Below are 21,137 nucleotides of genomic sequence, written 5' to 3'. Positions count from 1 at the left end.
ATTTTCATGAATAAATATGTTATAGTGGAAATATTCTGAGGAGAATAACATTCATGAATATGTCAAAAAACCCTGACCTAGAACTTCTAAATAACATCTGTGTAGCAAATGTTAGTGACCAAGACGTGTATTTTTAAACATGGAAGTATTCATGAATTATCGTTAATTTTCACGCGCATTGAAAGCTTTCAACATTCGGGAAAGGGAATACTGCTGTTTATGACCAGTCATAAAAATTGCCTGCAAGCCAATTACAACAATGTACAGCATATCCTCTTCCTCTGTTCTCAAAACTGAATGAAATAACATCTGTGTTGCAAATGTTAGTGACCAATCAGCAAGGAAGTATAAAGAAATTTTTTCCCCTGAAATTGAAGATCAAGGTAGTCTTTATCCGGTTCTAAGATCTAGTAATACTGAATACTTTCTTCATAAGTTCATATTGTAGGGTGAAAGTGCTTGTTTTGAGACCGTGATATTTTTAAAAGTAATTGGCCTGCAGATTTAAATTTTAATATGAATAAGAGACAAGGGACTTTGTTTAATTTTGGTGTTAAGAAATCTCTTATTGAAGGTGTTTGTGACACAACAGATAGTGATTCATCCACCTCCAGTCTACAAAGCAATCCCCAGGATGTACAAAAGGAGGGGAAAACTATCAACACACAGGAGAAAAAGTCTGCATTCACTCGTAAGTACTTATAATATTATAAATTTTTAATGATCAGAATGGGATATGTCACTGAAAATCAGCACAAATTAAGTTAATGATGTTTATGTTTAATTAATTATTAATTAATGATCAATTATTAATTAATAATTAAAATCAGCTAAATTAACAATTATTAATTAATACATTACAAAATAACCTAGGTGTTCCATGAAAATTTCAGGATTTATGAAGTGTTCCGTCCTAGGAAAAGTTTGGTTAACTCTGGATTACCCTATTATCGGAATGGATTCTCCTTCTGTTGACATGCGCAGAAGTGTTGAAAGGTCTCGTATCTGTGGGCGTACTATACCGCATAATTTAATACACATAAAAAGAGACCCAAGTTTACATCTTAACTATAAAATTTCATTAAATTTCATCCATCTAGAGTAGACTTATTAATCATTTTGAAACTTCTTTACCAAAATTTTCTTAAAAAAAAAAAAAAAAAAAGTGATCACGTTGGAACTAAAACAGAACAACACAGACGTCTTGTGTATTTTAAAAATTCCAATGTTTATGCATATTTCACTATTTCAGAGAGTTATTGCAATATGAAATGTTCACATGTTGCTCCCTTGTAGCCCCAAATATAATCGCTTAAAGGTCAAAGCAAAATAACTGAGAGGAGACTTCCACATTGCCTTTAAGGAATGCGAAGAACTGACTGTAGCTTCTGACCTAATGTCCAATTCTCACTTTCACGTGCTATGCCCTGTTAGTAGATAAATTGCTTTGAAAGACTGTTAAATGAACCAAGCAGTGACAGAACGATACTACAGAATTTTCAAGAGGAATGCAAAGAGGAGTATATATCAATACTTGAGGTGGGAAAAACCCATCAAAAACTTGAAATGTGGAAAGGCAACTGGAATCGGTGATATTCGACTAGAAATGCTGAAGTATGGAGGTAAAAAAAAAAAAAAAAAAAACTCATCATCATCATCATCAAATTCCTGCCATGTACCCTCAAGGGGTGTACAGGATATGACAGCACTACATGAAAAAATTACATCATTACTAACTTCCTATCTACAATTTTCCTCCAAATCAGTCTGTTACTTGTCAAGACTCCAACATTATCAGATCTTATATTTCTATCGTCTAAGGCACTTTGTACCATATCAATCAACCTGTATCTTGGTCTTCCTCTGGGTCGTTTTCTTGCCAACCTGGCAGAGAACACTTGTTTTGCTAATCTTTCCTCTCCCATTCTATTTAAGTGACCATACTACCTGAGATTAGCTCTGCTAACGCATTCCTGTATGCTGACAATGTCAAGTTCTTTCCTAATATCCTCATTTTTAATATGATATTGTCATTGATGCCATCTGTTCACGCCTCTAATCTTTCTCAGGACTCTCATATCTGCGGTCTCTAGTCTTTGGTCAAGTGTTTTACTTCTGACCCAGCTCTCAGATCTATAAGTTAAAACTGCTTTGAACACTGTCTTGTATACAGCTAATTTAGTGTTCTGACTAATTTCTCTCTTATTCCATATGAATTTATTCAATTGACTCCCCACCATACCAGCTTTGCTGATTCTGTTGTCTATTTCTATATTTAATTTACCATCTTCAGTAAAAATCGTGCCTAAGTAGCTGAAATGTTTTACTTGTTCCACAGGTTCTCTATTCACAACACAGTTAACATTTTCAATGATTCTGCCTATTTTCATTGTCTTTGTCTTTTTATTGCTGACCTTCATACCATATCTATTACAACAGCAATTGAATTTAGTCAGAGAATCTTGCAGACTTGTAGCGGATTTATTTAGAAGTATAACATCATCTGCATAAAGCAAAAAGCTGACATTAACATCTCCAATTTTGATATCAGGTTTAATACCACTTTCCTTCATAATGTGATCCATATAGATAATGAATAACAGAGGGGATAATTTAAATCCTTGTCTCACACCAGATTTAACATTAAACCATCTTCCTGAACTTCCTTCAATTCTAACTGCTGACTTACAACTCAAATAAAGACTAAGTATTGCTTGATATAATGCCACATTGACACCATATAACTGCAGCGTATTGAATAGCTTCTCTCTTGGCACCTTGTCATATGCCTTTTCCAAATCGACAAAACTTAAATACAGATCTTTGTTATATTCCCATGCTTTCTCGACTATTTGTCGTAAAGTGAAGATCTGATCCTGACAGCCTCTATTTGGCCTGAATCCAGCTTGTTCTTCTCCAAGCTTTTCTTCCACAATTCTTCTCAACTGTTTCTCAAGTATACTTGCATAGATCTTGCCAGGAACACTCAGTAGGGAAATACCTCTGTAATTCTCACATTCAGTTTTATTTCCCTTTTTATATATGGGTACTATGAGAGCTCTACTCCAATCATCGGGAATTCGTCCCTCTGTCCAGGCTTTCTGAACTATGCAGTGCAGCCACTGTAAGACTCTTATACCACCATACTTCAGCATTTCTGGTCGAATATCATCTACTCCTGCTGCCTTTCCACATTTCAAGCCTTTGATGGCTTTTTCTACTTCAAGTATGGATATGTATTCCTGACTGCATGCCTGGTCAGTGTTTTTTGTCACTGTGCTGTCATCATTGCTTGTTTCATTTAGCAGTTTTTCAAAGTAATTACTCCATACTTCAAGGATATCTTTTTCTCCTGTTTTCATGTCACCTTTATCATCTCTAACTCCTTTTACAGCACTCTTTCCTCCATTCCTAAGCTTCTTCAACAACCTCCAGAATATTTTGCCACCTTCTTGATATTTATTTTCTATATTCTTGCCAAAGTCCTCCCATGACTTTTGTTTAGCTAGTTTTACACACTGTTTAGCTTTCTTACATTTGTCTCTGTATTCTGTAAGAGTAAAAGCTGACTTATTTGCCAGGAACTTGATATGCTTTCTTCTTTTCCTTCACTGCCTCTTTAACTTCCTGTGTCCACCAGGGAGTTCTGATTTTTTTTATCCTTGCACACAACCTCACCACATGCCTCTCTGGCAGAATCAATCGATGTTTTCTTCAGAGTTTGCCACTGAATCTCCAAGGTTTGATTCCTGTTCTCAAACTCTTTCATTTTCTTTTCAATAATCTTTCTGTATTTTAGTCTACAGTTCACATCTGAGGGCTGCTCAACTTTTATTCGCTTTAAAACTTTCTTACATGTTATTCTTTTCAATATGAAATTCAATTTTATCCTGCTCAAGACTAAATAGTGATCACTTCCAATTTCAAATCCTCTGTACACTCTGGTGTCCTGCACCAGGGAGAAAACATCACTATCAACAATAACATAGTCAATGAGACTTTTCTTATTCCTTGCCTCTTCTCTCCATGTGGATTTGTGCAAATTTTTATGTTGGAAATGGTGTTAGTAATAACCAGTCCATATCCTGAGCAGAAATCCAACAGATATTTACCATTATTATTAGCTTTGCTCTTTTCTCCAAATTTTTCCAAAATATTTTTGTATGTCTCACAATCATTTCCTACTCTGCAATTTAGATCCCCAACAAGGACCAACTTTTCCTTTTTCATTGTGTCAGTTGCTTTTTCTAAAGCCTCAAAAAATTCCTCCACTTCTACCTTAGTAGAACCTTCTGTGGGACCATAGGCACAAATAAGTCTCATGTCCAGTTCCCCATTCTCATATTTGCCCACATTACTCTACTTGAGACTGACTGCCATTCAAGAAGATTAGCCTCGTATTTTGTGTTGAATACCATGGCTACTCCTTCTTTTCCTTGATTGTCATTGCCTGAATATAACATTTTGTATTTATTGCTCAGAAAGATCTCACCAGTTTTGGTCTTTTTTGTTTCAGTCACCCCTATTATGTCGATTGGTACTTATCTAATTCCTCAGCTAGCTCCATTTCTTTGCCATTCAGGCTTCTTACGTTGATAGTACCGATCTTTAACTCTGGTGATGTTGAGTTGGGGTTTGTTTTCAGATTTGTTCCAGTAGCTGACTTTTCGCTGTTCACCCTGGTTCCCTGGCGAAAACAACGGGGGCCTTGTTTAACCGGGCGACGCCCCAGCCGGCATGAAATTTTTTCATGTTGTACCATCATTTTTTATTTTGGTTTAACCAATAAGAATACAATTTGGTCGACCAAATCCCAAATTGCCAGCCCATCCTCGTTCGTTCAGTATCAAAGTAGATACCCAACAGTTTGCACCACGAGAAGGTGAGGATTGGACATTAGATCAGAAGCCCTGGTCGGTTCTCCGCATTCCTTTAAAGGCAATGTGGAGGTCTCTTCTCAGTTATACAGTTTTGAACCTTAAGCACCCCAAAAAAAAATAAAAATAAAAACAAATTTTTAAAAAAAAAAACTTTGTCTTGGTTATACTGCATAATTCAGAAGATCGAATTCCCGATTGGAATAGAGCTCTCATAGTACCCATCTATAAAAAAAGGAATAAAACCGAATGTCAGAATTACAGAGCAATTTCTCTACTAAGTGTTCTGGATAACATTTATGTGAATGTACTTGAAAAGAGGTTGAGAGAGATTGTGGAAGAAGAGAAACTTGGAGAAGATAAAGCAGGGTTCAGGCCAAATAGTCTTTGTCAAGATCAGGTTTTCACTTTAAGATATATAGAAATCATGGGAATATGACAAGGATCTGTACTTAAGTTTTGTAGATCTGGAAAAGACATATGATAAGGTAACCAGAGAAAAGCTTTTTGAAACACTACAATTATGTGGAGTGAATGGAACATAAAGTGGCATCAAGCCAGATATTAGAATTGGAGATGTTAAACTTAGTTCTTTTCTTTATGCAGATGATGATGATGTACTCCTCAACACATCTTGTGCAAGTCTCCAGAATTCACTAACTAAATTGAATAACAGCTGACAAATTTGGTATGAAAATCAGCAGTAAAAAAGACCAAAATTTCCATTTTTAACATGCCATCGTCACTAAAAACCATATGTATGAAGCTACATATGGTTTTTTTGTGATGATGGCAGGTTAAATATGGAAATAGACAACAGAATAAGCAAAGCTAGTATGGTGAGTAGCCAATTGAATAAATCTATATGGAATAACAGAGAAATGGCAGAATCATATTAAAAACTAAGGTGGTATGACCACTTAAATGGAATAGAAAGTGAAGAAAGGTTAGCAAAACAGGTGTTTGATGCCAGGATGGCAGGCAAGAGACCCAGAGGAAGATCAACGTCTAGGGGGATTGATTTGGTCAGAAGTGCTTTTGAAGCATGAAATATTAGACATGACAATATTGGAGGGCTCACAAGTAATAGATTGATTTGGAGGAAAATTGTCAATAGGAGATTAATAATAATGTAAACTTAATCATGTAGTGCTGTCATAGTAACCTGAACACCCCTTGGGGGTACATATCAGGAAATTGATGATGATGAAAACTGAAATGGTTTGACAAATTTTTGTAAGAGGTTCAAATACGAAATCTGAATAAAATTCATTCCACGTAACTGGTGTGCATGTACAGACATCACCATATTAATTCTGCTATTACTAATAATAATAAGGGATCCTCTGTAGTTTAGTTACAAAGGCCTGAGTTCAAATGCCATGCATGATGCTAAGAATTTTTATCAGTCCTCTTGAAGTGAAGGTGAGTTATCCAGTGTCATATGGGGATGGCAGGGTTTTATTCCTGGAAACTTGAGAGTTTCATCCTGCAGACAGCTCCCACGAACACATATCTATGGATATAAAATAATTGACGGATAAAGAAAACAGTGGGGAACCATCTTGTTCCCTAATTATTCTCTAGGAAAATAGCATTGCTACCCCACCAATCATTCAGTTGAGGAGAGAGGAGGATAAGAGGGAATAATAATTAAAATTTTTTACATAATCTTTTCCAGATTGTGTAAAACATACACAAAATACACGAAACGTATATACTGAATGAAAGGAATATCACTCAAAAAAAATTGCTACACACCTCTACATAACATATATAAAGGAAATCTCATGCTTAGCTTCAGTTACATCACAAGTTATTCCATTATAAATGCAGTTATTTTTGATAATACACTTCATGTCTTATAATTCGTTTTTTGATTATTTGTAGTTATGGCAGATTGTATTTTTGATTAATTGCTGTTCGATGAATTGCTTTTTTGAGGAACTACCTTTTGATTAATTGCTTTTTCAGTTAACTGTTTTTCGATTTATTTATTTTTTTTGGTAAATTGTCTTTCAATTAATTGTTTCTGGTGAATTTTCTGGATACCATATTGTGTGTGGTGGGGGGAGGTAGGAAGAAAAGAAAAAAAAATTATTTAAGTATCTGGTTAGATATTTATATAATTAAAATAACCAAATAAAATAATTAATTAAAATAGTAAAATAATTAGCTTATTAAGTATCTAATTTTTTGGTATAATGTTTTTTATTGATGACTGAACTTGAGGGAAATAAGAACAAAAACTTACTTAAACAGTAATATTCAGCACTTCAAAATAATTACAAGATCAAAGAATTGACTGATAATTCAAATACACATTTTCAAAGAAATGATTTGTTGAATTAAAAGAAAGTTGTAGAAAATATAAGCATATTCTCTATGTATAGCAGTTCAATATATTACCATATGAAAGTGCATTTCCGTATTCCTAGATATTTGGTAGGAACTACTGATATTGCAGTGTTTTTTAGATAATGTACCACCATGGTATAACCATAAAACAGAAATATTGTGCCGGTCTGGTTTTGCCAAGTGGATAGTGCATCTGCTCTCCAACAGCCTTCAAATTCAAATCTTGCCATGGGCATGACTGTTTGTGATTGTCTTCAGGTGTGAGATAAATTTCATCACCCATTGCCAGACCACTGCTCTGCTTATATTAGAGGGCTTGAAGTGGATTGAAAATGCTTTGTGTGTGGTGTCAAGAGCAGAGATTCTAGATTATGCAAAAAATAATACAAAATATATAAAATAAATTTTTAAAAATTAAAAAAAATCTTTAGCTCTGCATATTGGAAGTCTGAAGTGGCTTGAAAAGCTTCATGATCCAGTTTCCCTGTTTTAGAAACCAAACATGGTTTCTAGAACAAGGGAACTGGATCATCTAAACCTTATCCCACTAAATAAAATAGTAAAAAGCTGAACCTTAGCCCACCAAGTGCTAAATGACAATAGATTTACAACCCTTTTGTCAGCAAAATAACTTATAATTTGGTATTATATCAATAATAAGAAAAAAATTAGCTGAAACATTAAACTAGCAGTATACAAGACAGTCTTCAAACAGTTTTAAGTTATGGATCTCAGAGTTGGGTTAGAAATAAAGCACCTGTTCAAAGACGAGAGATCATAGATATGAGGATTCTGAGAAAAATTATGAGAGAGTGAACAGAATGCACTTGCATAACAATGTATGACATCACACATGCTCCATGTGTTTAATGTAATGGGTCTTTTGAATTTTGTATAGTACTTGTTTATGTTTCTTTCTTGACCTGTTTTTTTATCACCTTATGTATGCCCAGACGAAGCCAACAGTCACATTGGTGAAACTAGTCGGCTTAATTTCTTATTAAAATCTTCAGCCAATATATCCCAGTCTAATTTTATTATTGAATTAAACTTGGCATTGTAACTTTCAAGAATGTGTAAGCAGAGCTAATCATCTAAGGTGATATGGCCACTTAAATAGAATGGGTAGAAAAGATTAGCAAAACAGGTGTTTGATACCAAAATGGCAGAAAGAGACCTAGAGGAAGACGTAGATATGAAATTTAGATATGACGATGTAGGAGTGCTAACAATTAAGACTAATTTGGAAGAAAATTGTGAATAGGAAATTAATAATAATGTAAAGTTAATCATGTAGTGCTATCATAGTAGCTTGAACACCCCTCAGGGAGGGGGGAGTATATATCAGAAATTGATGATGGTGATGATGACTAATAACATGATAATTCAAGAATACAAATGGAACTTGCCAGGCATAGCTAAATGAAGGTCATATAATTATGATTTATCAGTATTACTAAAAGAATTAAGCATTTTTGAAAAACATACTTGAAAGAAGTGTGTTATGCATTATGGGATAGCCACACAGTTTGATATGAATTCATCTCCCTCTGTACTTGTACAAGTAACCCATCATTATGTTACTTCATATGTTCATGTGTTTTTTCTAAATGTTTTTTATGAGGACTGAATGATTTCCTTTAATTGTTTTATTGCAAATGCTAACCACCTTTCTCCTATGGAAATGCTATTACTGATCTCAGACTCAAGTATTTCACTCAATTCAAAGAACTCTAATTATTACACGGGAAGTCAATGCTTTGCTCCAGCTATATCCAAAAATAATTTAATAAATCAAATATCATTTACAGTAATTATATACATAACTCATCTGGCGAATAAAGAAAACTCGTTGTGTTATAAATTAAAAATGTTTAGTCCAGAGGATGTTGGAAGTTTATTTTGCACTTGGTTAGACTATAATAAATTTAGTTTATCCTTTATCCAAGTGTGCGCCTGAAAATATCTTCAGGACTGTAGCAAGGTGGTGCAACTGTTGGCAACTTGGAGCAAAGGTGGACCAAGCTCTCATCACCTCTCTATTGCTTCTGCCTTGATGTCACCACTTCTGGGTCTGCATCCCACTGACGAGACCTCAATAAAGGTCGAAACCGGTCTGGGTAGTGGCCCTTCCCTCAATGCATAGCATTATACATGTCCGCAAGGACGTGCTTTGCATGGTGGGAGATACTGAGACAAGGACTGATGAGAGCTAGGACTACCTTTGCTCCAAGTTGCCAACAGTTGCACCATCTTGCTACAGTCCTGAAGATATTTTCAGGCACAAACTTTGTTTGCTCACACTTGGATAAAGGATTAAACTAAATTTATCATAGTCAAGCAGATATTCAAATAGGCACTTAGATATCTAAATTTAGTTAGAGAATCCTTATTTAGTTGGTAAATCAAACTTAGCAGACCATTAACATGAAGCACAGTTATATAAAGAAGGTCATAGTTTTCTCTCATTTTATATCAATTAAGTTCTGAATCATTAGCCCTTTTTTATTTCAATAATTAAATGGATATTAACTAAATGGGCACACCATAATGATTTGAGGATCAAATATCAAAACAGAAGGCATGGATTAATTTCCTACATTTCTTATAGAGATGCTTTTTAAATAATAAACAACAGTAATTGCTCATGTTTGACTGTAGAAGGGAGGGTACTTCATGTGATTTTTAAAGATTGATGAGCCCAGCCTATTTGTTTGGCTGAGTGAATAGTATCTCTGTTCTCCAATCAGCATGCTATGGATTAAAATCTTAATATGGCATGAGTGTATGTGAAAGTTTTTAGATGATGGATCATTGTCATTAACTGGTGTGAGATCACTATCACTGCTAATTGGGGCCTTGAATGGCTTGAAAAAGTATCATATCTAGAAAACCTTACAAAATAAATTCATCTCTGTGTTTTTTGAGTTTATGTTCTAGTTCACCATTTTTCATCACCATTATAATGAAACAGAATGGGACAAGCAGGTATGTTAACATTTTAAGTGTCATAGAAAACAAGCTGATGTTTCTTTACAGTGAGTATGTACATTTATTTCTTTGTATTTTGTAAATACTAATATGGGTAGATAGTCCTGCACATAGCCTTGTAGCTTCCATGAAGCTAAGATTTATCTAGGCTTTTTTCAGCATATTCTATTCCAGAGTAAGTCTTTTTTTTCACTGTAGAAGGCCCAAATAAATAAAAAGTAGTTAGAATATGAGATTTCCCTCTTGTCTAGAGCGAGCGCCTTAGTGAGAGGTAAAGATCTGATTAGTGGCTTCCAAACATTAGGGTTGAGAGGGTGTACTGTCATTCCTGTGGGGAATGAAAAGAAATTAAGGAAATACATTCAGCCTTGGTGAAAGGTGGGCTGACTAGTAGCTTCCAAAAGTTAAGGTTAAAATAATTTAATATACTGTCATGCCTTTCAGGAAATAAAAAGAAATTAAGGCAGTTATTTTTATTCAGAAGAATTTTCTGCTGAGAACAGTTCACTATGTAAAAAAAAAAAAAAAAAAAAATCACTCATTTCATTTATGTTTTTCATTTTAGGAACTTCTGAAAATATTCTGAAAGCTCTTGATAAAATCCACTTAAGGTTTCCAAAGGATAAGTATCCTGAACTATCTTTGCAGTCACTGGTTTCCATCATGCAAACTATACCACTTTCACAACAAGTAAGTCAATTTTAGTAAATAACTTGCGCTTAGCTTTGAAATTATTGTTCAAGTTTAAACCATTGAACATTGATTTTTTTTTTTCTTGCATAAAAATAGGTTGTATTTGAATATGTGTAGAGGAAAAAAAGATTAATTTACAATTTTAGTTGTAAATCTGTTTAAAATTTAAATTTTAAATACATTTTTTAAATTCTACAAAACTATAAAACCAGGAAATGAAAGGGAAAAAATACTTTCCCTCTCATTTTATGGACTGCATCAGCTGTTTTGTGGTATAAGTGTTCTAAATTCCTGTTATAAAATATATACCACAATTTTAAATAACAAACTAATAAAATATTACAAAGGCTTCATTTTAGAAGTACAAAATGGATTTAGAAAAGGATGATCATGTATAGACCTTGCCTTTTGTTTAAAATTGCAAGTGTTGATACTAGAGAAAACAAGAGAATACAATTTAGAAACACACATTACATTTATAGGAGAGATTGACTTTTATTTGGGTTTATATAGGTCAAATTTATTTCAAACTAAGTTAGAAAATACCGACAAGTTTCACCAACTTTAGCTGTTTGGCTTCGTCAGGGTAAAAAATAGATGTAAGACTATTTAAACACTAAAACTATAAATGAAGGAAGAACCGAATACAACTGTATTTTTACAAAAATCAGAAGAACGTGTACATCACCCTCATGTAGCATGTACGATCTCACTTGTTGTTATGTAGGAACATTCTGTAATTGGCAGCAAGATTTAATTCTGGCATGTTTAAATGAGGGTCTTCCAAATCTCAGGCAGAATTAATCCTTGGTTTCTATTTAGGTTTTGTTTTGAACAGATAACTGTTATGGCTTCTTTTATAATTCGGGAGCGGAAATACTCCTCTAAGTAGGGCATGGAGCTTTTGTCCCATTCTATGGTATGGTTTTTCCTGGAGAAATGAAAAGCTAACCCTGATTTGTCTTCTCTATTATTGTTTACATCTCCTACATGTTCCTTTTTTCTGATTTCAAAACTTCTAGAGGTCTGACCAATATAGTTTAAGCCACATGAACAGAGAATGTTGTAGACTCTGGCATATTTGAAGAAAGGATGACTGTCTTTTAGATCTCAATGAGATCCAAAAGACATTTATGAATCAAGAAGGTGGCAAAATATTTTGGAGGTTGTTGAAGAAGCTTAGAAATGGAGGAAAGAGTACTGTAAAAGGAGTTAGAGATGATAAAGGAGAAAAAGATATCCTTGAAGTATGGAGTAATTACTTCGAGAAATTCCTAAATGAAAAAAGCAGTGATAGCACATTGGTAAAAAAAACACTCAACAGGCATGCAGTCCGGAATACATATCCATACTTGTAAGTCAATTTTAGTAAATTACTTGTGCTTAGCTTTGAAATTATTATTCAAGTTTAAACCATTGAACATTGATTTTTTTTTTTTCTTGCATAGATGATAGATGATATTCACCCAGAAATGCTGAAGTATGGTGGTATAAAAGTCTTGCAGTGGCTGCACCGCATAGTTCAGAAGGCCTGGACAGAGGGACGAATTCCCGATGATTGAAATATAGCTCTCATAGTACCCATATATAAAAAGGGAAATAAAACTGAATGTGAGAATTACAGAGGTATTTCTCTACTGAGTGTTCCTGGCAAGATCTATGCAAGTATATTTGAGAAACAGTTGAGTAGAATTGTAGAAGAAAAACTTGGTGAAGAACAAGCTGGATTCAGACCAAAAAGAGGCTGTCAGGATCATATCTTCACTTTATGACAAATAGTGGAGAAATCATGGCAATATAACAAAGATCTCTATTTGAGTTTTGTAGATCTGGAAAAGGCATATGACAAGGTGCCAAAAGAGAAGCTATTATGGTGTGAATTGGGCATTATATCAAGCAATACTTAGTCTTTATTTGAGTTGAAAGTCAGCAGTTAGAATTGAAGGAAGAACAGGAAGATGGTTTAATGTTAAATCTGGTGTGAGACAAGGATGTACATTATCCCCTCTTATTCATTGTCTATGTGGATCACATTATGAAGGAAAGTGATATTAAACATGATATCAAAATTGGAGATGTTAATGTCAGCTTTATGTGGATGATGTTATACTTATAATAAATCCACTACGAATCTGCAAGATTCCTTGACTAAATTGAATAACTGTTGTAATAGATATGGTATGAAGGTCAGCAATAAAAAGACAAAGACAATGAAAATAGGCAGAATCGTTGAAAATGTCAAGTGCATTGTGAACAGAGAACCTGTGGAACAAGTAAAACATTTCACCTACTTAGGCATGATATTTTTACTGAAGATAGTAAATTAATTATGGAAATGGACAACAGAATCAACAAAGCTGGTGTGGTGGGAAGTCAGTTGAATAAATTCATATGAAATAAGAGAGAAATTAGTCGGAACACTAAATTAGTTGTATACAAGACAGTGTTCAAACCAGTTTTAACTTATGGATCTGAGTGCTCGGTCAGAAGTAAAACACTTGACCAAAGACTAGAGCCACAGATATGAGAATCCTGAGAAAGATTTAGAGGTGAACAGATGGCATCAATGGCAATATCATATTAAAAACGAGGATATTAGGAAAGAACTTGACGTTGTCAGCATCCAGGAATGCGTTAGCAGAGTTAATCTTGGGTGGTATGGTCATTTAAACAGAATGGGCGAGGAAAGATTAGCAAAACAAGTGTTCTCTGCCAGGTTGGCAGGAAGACAACCCAGAGGAAGACCAAGATATAGGTGGATTGATACAGTACAATGTGCCTTAGACGATAGAAATATAAGATCTGATAATGTTGGAATCTTGACAAGTAACAGACTGATGCGGAGTAAAATTGTAGATAGGAGGTTAGTAATGATGTAAATTTTTCATGTAGTACTATCATATCCTGTACACCCCTTGAGGGTACACGGTAGGAATTTGATGATGATGATTTATTGAATCTTAAGAATTGGCGGATGGTCTTTGAAGGTTTAAAAGCCACTCGTATTCCATGTGGCTTGAGGAGTGTAGCAATCTTGTTGGAAACTGTCCCAGTATAGGGAATCACGATAGTGGAATTATAATGTATATCTTCAGGCTGTCTTTATGCAGGGTCATGGAAAAATATCTTGTGGATCAATTTTCTAGGATAACCATTGTTTATAAGGTTATTTGATATCAGGGATAGTTAATCTTTGAGGTCTTTATCATCTGTAGTGACAAGAGAGGCTCTATTTTTTAGCATGTGTACGATGCTAAGTTTCTGAGAAATGTGGTGTGAAGAAGTGAAGTGCAAGTATCGGCCCGTGCTGGTTGGTTTGTGACAGACTGTAAGGGGTGGTGTGTCCATCTATTTGTTTCTTAATTAAAGTGTCCAGAAATGGTAATTGTTTTTCTTTCTCAAGTTCTAAGGTGAATTTAATTTTGTGATGCAATGAGTTGATCTTGCTGAGAAAATCGAACAGATCCTTTTCTGTGTTTTTCGAAACAATAGAAATGTCGTCCAGATATCTCCACCACACTGTGGGTTTAGGATCTAGTTGAGATAAAATTTTACTTTCCAGTTTTTCCATGAAGAGATCCACACAAAGGGGTGAAAGAGGGCTGCCCATTGCAATGCCTGTTAATTGTTGATAAATCATTTTATTCCATAGGAAAAAATTAGATTTTAAGTAATGATGGAACAGAGAAGTAATGTCTTGAGGAAAGAGGTTTCTTAAAATGTCAATTACTTCATCTACTGGAATATTGGTGAATAAAGATGTAACATCCAGGCTTGACTGAAGGTCTGTATTGGAGATCGAGATGTTACTTAATTTCTCAGCGAAATGTGGATTTCTTATGTAGGCATCTGAATTGCTGATGTGTGCCTTAAGGAGACCTGCGAGGTGTTTCGATAATAAATAAGTGGGCGAATTATTCCTTCAACAATAGGGCGTAGTAGCGGTATTTCATTTTTGTGAACTTTGGGAGAGCCATATAGTCTCGGTGTTAGTGGATGCATTGACTTTAATCTTAGTTTTAAGTCTGTTGGCCAGCTATCCATATTACGTAACAAGTCGTTGGTATCATTGTGATTCTTTAATGTGGGATTTGAATCTAAAACACAGTAGGTAGATGTATCAGAGAGTAAGTTAGTGATCTTTTATTTGTAATCTATGGTGTTTGAGATCACTGTAGAATTTCCTTTATCGGCTTTTAAGATGATGATTTCTTTATTTTTCTTCAACCTAAACATAGCTCTTTTCTCTAGAGGAGTGATATTTTTGTTGGGAGCTCTTGAAGAAGAGAGAGAGAATGATAGTGCTTTTTAGTCTGAGATCATTAGCTGTGGGCTCTGGTAACGACGAAACTGCCATTTCTATGTTGTATGTGATGTCAACTTTAGGAATTTGGTCAGGGGTAATGGCAAAGTTTATAAAAGAAGCCATAAGAGTTATCCATTCAAAACAAAACCTAAATAGAAACCAAGGATTAATTCTGCCTGAGATTTGGAAGACCCTCATAAGATCTTTAAACATGCCATAATTAAATCTTGCTGCCAATTACAGAATGTTCCTGCATAACAACAGGTGAGATCATACATGCTCCATGTGTGTGTGATGTATGTGTTCTGATTTTTTGTAAAAATACAATTGTATTCAGTTCTTCCTTCATTTATAGTTTTAGTGTAACAATTTTAGCATTTAAGTTGTCTTACATCTATTTTTTACCATGATGAAGCCAAACAGCTAAAAGTTGGCAAAACTTGTCAGTATTTTCTAACTTAGTTTGAAACAAATTTGACCTATATAAACCCACATAGAAGTCAATCTCTCCTATAGTTCTTGTGATCAAAAGTAACCTTTTTATCATTACACATTACATTTATTAATTTTGAAAAAGCATTTGCTAACGTTAAAAGAAGTATTTTATTGAACATATTAAAAGAAAGACAAATATCAAATACAATTAAGATTAAATTACAAACCATCATATCTGAGAGAGGGAAATCAAGGATGTCCCCTTTCAGCAATTCTTTTTTAATATTTATTTAAATAAAATAATAAATTTATATTATTCATTAATTCTCTCTTTTTCTTCCCTCTTTGAAGATTCAGTTGCCACATAAGGTATTATGTGATGTTATGGTGCCAGCAGTAACATCTGGTGGACATCTATTCGTACAGCAGTATACTCATCCAACATTTTCATATTTGCATACTCTTGGAAAGAATATGAATGCCAATTATGCATCAAATGAAACTCCATTACTGCCTGAGCCTGTTACAGGTAAATTAACATATATATTGTGTGTTTAATATATTCATTGCCAAGAGAATGGTTGTGGTATGAGTGTGAGAATGGTGAGAATATTTCTAGCAAATGTTTCATAAATAAGTGTAAGAAATGTGAGTTGTGTTGGGAGCAAAAGAATGAAGAGACTGGTATTATGGATATAAGGCAGGATTATAGAAGTGTGGTATTAGCTGGAGCTTTGGATGATAGTACATGAAATACAAATCTGAGTTCGAAGGCAGTAATTTAAAGCAATATTGCAGATGATGAGATGCCAGTGTGGAAAGAAATTGCATACTTATGTGAACTCCTTCACAGGACTGAACGTCAGTTCGAATGACTGGAGAAATGATTGATGTATGGTACAGGCTGGAGAATGAAAGAGTAAATGGGAAAAAGCATAAAAGTGTGAGAAATTGGGAGAAAGGCAGATAGTGTTGTATGGTGATTCAATGATAAGATGTATACATAATGAGAAAGTGATGAAGGCACTGGAAAACATGTTTTCCAGGTGCAAAGATAAAGAGATCCAAATTAACCATTATGCACACAAATCCTATCATATCTCTCCTTGTCCATTCACTTTCAGGGAACTCACAATAGGTTCTGGCAATCCATTCCACTCACTCACCACTCTCCACACTGTAAGTGAAGAGTGGTATGTAAGTATGCAGAAGAAAGAAGAGAATGAGTTAATTGTTTTGGCAGGCACAAAGGATTTGAAAGGTGAGGAATATGCATTGAGAAAAGATATGAAGGAGTTGTTAGAAGAAGCGAAAATGTGGAGTTAAGAAAGTAAAGATTTTGAGTCTGCTGCCTTGGTATGATAAGACAGAACTGAGAAGGAGGGCCATGATTGTCAATGAGAAGATTGTGCAGGGGGGGGGTGCAGTTTATTGATGTATGGGGTGAATTTGATGGACAAAAGGACTTAATGGCCTGACAGACTACATTTAAATGTTTTGGAAAAAGTGTTGTTTAGTGAGAGGGTGGTAGTGCAAAATGAAGGAAACTAGATATATTACAGAGGATGAAATGCATGTGTCTGGCTACTCCCTGTGATAAATGATCATGTTTACAGTAACCAGTCATGCAGTACTGAATGGGATTTCACATGTTCCAATTTGAATGGGCTGGAATTAATTACACAAGGGTAACTATAAATGAGTAGGAATATAAAGAAAATGCATATACATGAATGCAAGAAATATCGGGAATAAGGGTGGGGAGTTTTTGGCATTGGTCAGCTCAGCTTGGTCAAAAATTAGTCATCAGTGAGACCTGGTTGACTGGATGATATAGTTACAGGGATAGAATGTAAAGGGTATTGTTTTTTTATCATGGAGGATAGAGGGAACAGGACAGGAGGTGGGGTATTGCTGATAGCTGAAGAATTGCAACCCACAAAATTAGAAGTTAAAGAGGATTTTCAGTCTGAGGAAGATAGTTAACAAATTGCATGCCCGAGGTGTGGAGGATAATCCAAGCTGGAATTAAATGAATGAGTAGGGATATAAAGTAAGAAATGAAAAAGAAAAAAACATTATGGAAGATGGAAGGAATATAAAGAAAAAAAAGTGATCAGCATACTTACTCATGAGTAGCACAGAGTGCAAGCAAGAAGAATGACTAGTATGGTAAGAAATGTCAAATCGGACTATGAGAGAGAGAATCAGCTAAACAGGCTAAAGTAAACCCCCAAAGAGTTTCTTCATTATGTAACAAGTAAGAGGTAAAATAATTATGGTAGGATGACTTTAAACAATGTTCATAGTAGAAAGGTGACTGAGCTAAAAGAAATAGTTGAGTTGCCAAGTAGTCATTTTGCAGTATCATCCAGGTGGAGATTTTACAGTTGCTGATGTTACAGAGACATATATCAAAATTGAGGTAGATAAACAGGAGGTGTTCAGCATACTAAAAATATGAATGTGAGCCCAGCAGTGGGATTAGATGGCATATCAGCCCATATACTATGTGCATCTGCAAGAAAATTGTCATTGCCCCTGATCAGCTCTGGCAGGTTTCAAGGGGGTGAAAATAGTACCATTGCATAAAGGTGGCTCCAAGACAGAGGCAGCAAACCATACCAATTAATATATCAGGAGTGGTTGTTAAAATACTGGAAAAGTTGGTGAAAGGTAAAATGTAACAGTGGGTGGATAGGGATGCAATACTCTCTAGTGGGTAGCATGGCTTTGTAAAGAGTAGGTAATGGCTATAGTACTGCTCGACTTTGCAGGCATCTGACAGAATACCACACTGAAAACTATTACAAAAACTGGAGCAAACGGGAATGGGTATGAGGCTAGTAGTATGGATAGGGGGATGGCTGACAGATACTAGAGAGTAGTATATGGTGGAGTGGAATCTAGGAGAATGATAGTGACTAATGGAGTACCTGGTTAAGTACTAGGGCTACTATTCTTTAATTTGTATATCAATAGCATACAGAAGGATTTAACAGGGGATATTCAGTTTTTTGCTGATGATGCAAAACTGGGGAGAGCAATAGTTGATAAAAGTGATGTAGATATCCTTCAGGATGATTTAAATAAATTGACATTGTGGATAAAGGATAATGTTTGTCAGTTTAATGTTGCAAAATGTAAGGCTATGCACTTTTGGTTGAAAAGGTCGCATGTAGTGTATCATATTGATGGTATTGGATTGCAAGAAATTGATGAGGCTAGGAACTTGGGGATAATGGTAGACAAAGAGTTGAAGTTCAGAGGACATTGCAAAAGTTGGTAAAATAGCTCAAAGGATTACTTGGATGTTGAAAAACATGCTAACAAGTGAAGATAGGGAAGTTATCTCTCTTTATAAGCTATGATTTGGGCCACATCTTGACTACTGTGCACAAATTTGGTCACTTGGGTTTCTTGTTGACCAGGAAGTGGTAGAGAGTATTCAGAGACAGGTGACCAAGATGGTGACAGATTTGTGGAATATTCCCTATGAGGATAGGTTGAAGGTTTGTGTGTTACAAAGTTGATAAGCAGAAAAGAGGGTCATGATAGAAACTTTTAAAATATGAAATGGGTTTTATAGAATTTATGCAAATGAAAATTTTCAATATATGACAAATAGTCAGAGAACTAGGTGCCATCTGTGGATGTTATGTAAGAGTGTGCAGATTTTTTCCAGGTTTTTTCATGGAGAGTGGTGAGTGAGTGGAATGGATTGCCAGGATCGATTGTGAGTTCCCTGACAATGAATGGATTCAAGGAGAAGTATGATAGGATTTGTGTGCATAATAGTTAATTTGGATCTCCCAGGATGAGTCTCCAGGCTCCATGAAGGTGGCGTAAAATAATAATATTATGATACAAAGTTGTTAGCTTTTGCAATCTAATAGTACAGAGAATTCAAATATAGTTACAGTGATTTTGATTAATTTCATGCAATTTATTTTAGATTATATAAATGAATAAAAAATGTGAACATTACTTATACTTACAGTTGAAAGTATATGTGCAGTACCAACACCAGATGGATGGCAGAGGGGTATGATAACTTATATATTTGATACCGATGATACAGAAGACGTTTTGTGTGAAGTGAAATTTCTTGATTATGGTGGATTTGCTAAACTTCCTATTACATCACTAAGACAAATGAGGTGGGTTATCTCAAGATTTCTTATATCTATAATAGTAATTACAGAAGTTGTCTTTTGGAGAAGCAAGCTGTTTTTTGTGGAAAAAAATTGATGTTTGAAATTTTCAGATGCTATTCAGAAGTGTTCATCAAATCATTTGTTTATTCTGATAAAAAAAGAAAAAGAAATTAATATATTTAGAGATGTTTATATAGAGATGATTTCTGTTCGACAATTATTTTTATTTCCGAATGTACCTATATATGCACAAAGGTTCACTCTGATTGGTGCAATGACCTCTTTTTTACTATTGCTTTCAGAATCCAAATAAATCACTGGCTCAAGACCAAAATACAAAATAAATACATTTAATATAACAAAAAGAATATATATACACTTCAAACAAATATTACATAACTAACTACAAATTAATTAGATCCAAAGCCTTTAAAAATAAACTTACACTTATGTTTTCACAATGACAAAATGTTCATAGCCAGTTTCTCTCTCTGTCAAGGCCCTTTTCTGAAGATATACGACTTTATTCTTCATTTTCATAGGATCCTTTCTCATCGCTTATGTAGCACACATTAATTCTTCCTGACTCAATTCTGTCTCTTTTTAGTAGAAATAATAGTTAGATCCGGCATCCTTAATACAGATGAAACTTCCTAATCAGAGTTTTTCAAACATTCCTTTAGAACGTAAATAGCCATTTCTTCTTTTATTCACTAATGCTTATTGACAGTCTTAACTCTTCCACTTTAAAAAATTCGCAGTTCTACAATTCCCTTTTCGGAATCTACTATAAATCTTCCAGTTAGCATTTCCTCGAATATTCCTTTTATCTACCAATGCTTATTCCACTTTAAAACTTCATAGTTCCACGATTCCTTTTTCGTAATATACTATTAATTTTCCTCCGACTGTCACATAAAAAAACTCAAATTCCTTCCGAACGCTCTCTTGTTTATCTCTTTGTTACTACGATACCGAACGCTTTCTGTCAGCTGTCAATCACACATCAAACTTCTCGGCGAGCATGCGTACTCCTTAAAAGTGGCAAGTGAGAAACTAAGTATAATGGCTGACACGTTGTCTCCATTAGCGACAAAAGAATGTCTTCATAAAACACAACTTAATATTTAAACTACAATAAAATTGTTTAAAGTAATACAACTATCAAATCCGATAAGTACATACATTTTTTAACTGCTTTACATATCATTTTTGACAAAACAATTTCAATAACGGGCACATCGCAAGTGCCGACAATGCATGTTATGAAACTAAAACTAATAAACATACCAACATAAACAATACGTAAAAATATTCAGA

At 34.5% G+C, this 21,137-nt stretch overlaps 1 protein-coding gene across 1 annotated transcript in view; it reads left to right on the top strand.

Annotated features, from left to right (window-relative positions):
- Positions 1-21,137, top strand: part of LOC150095622 (A-kinase anchor protein 1, mitochondrial-like) — a 103,147-nt gene that overhangs the window by 35,349 nt on the left and 46,661 nt on the right. Inside the window, exons 4-6 of the mRNA XM_090410567.1 lie at positions 10,792-10,916; positions 16,012-16,189; positions 19,661-19,820. Of these exons, the coding sequence (XP_090266693.1) occupies positions 10,792-10,916; positions 16,012-16,189; positions 19,661-19,820 (463 nt within the window). The remainder of the gene's footprint in view (positions 1-10,791; positions 10,917-16,011; positions 16,190-19,660; positions 19,821-21,137) is intronic.

The sequence above is a fragment of the Typopeltis vanoorti genome, chromosome 20 (assembly GCF_054136105.1).
Source record: "Typopeltis vanoorti isolate ZY-2024b chromosome 20, IOZ_Tvanoo_1.0, whole genome shotgun sequence".
Lineage (NCBI taxonomy): Eukaryota > Metazoa > Arthropoda > Arachnida > Uropygi > Thelyphonidae > Typopeltis > Typopeltis vanoorti.
This window is presented reverse-complemented; position numbering and strand designations above follow the sequence as displayed.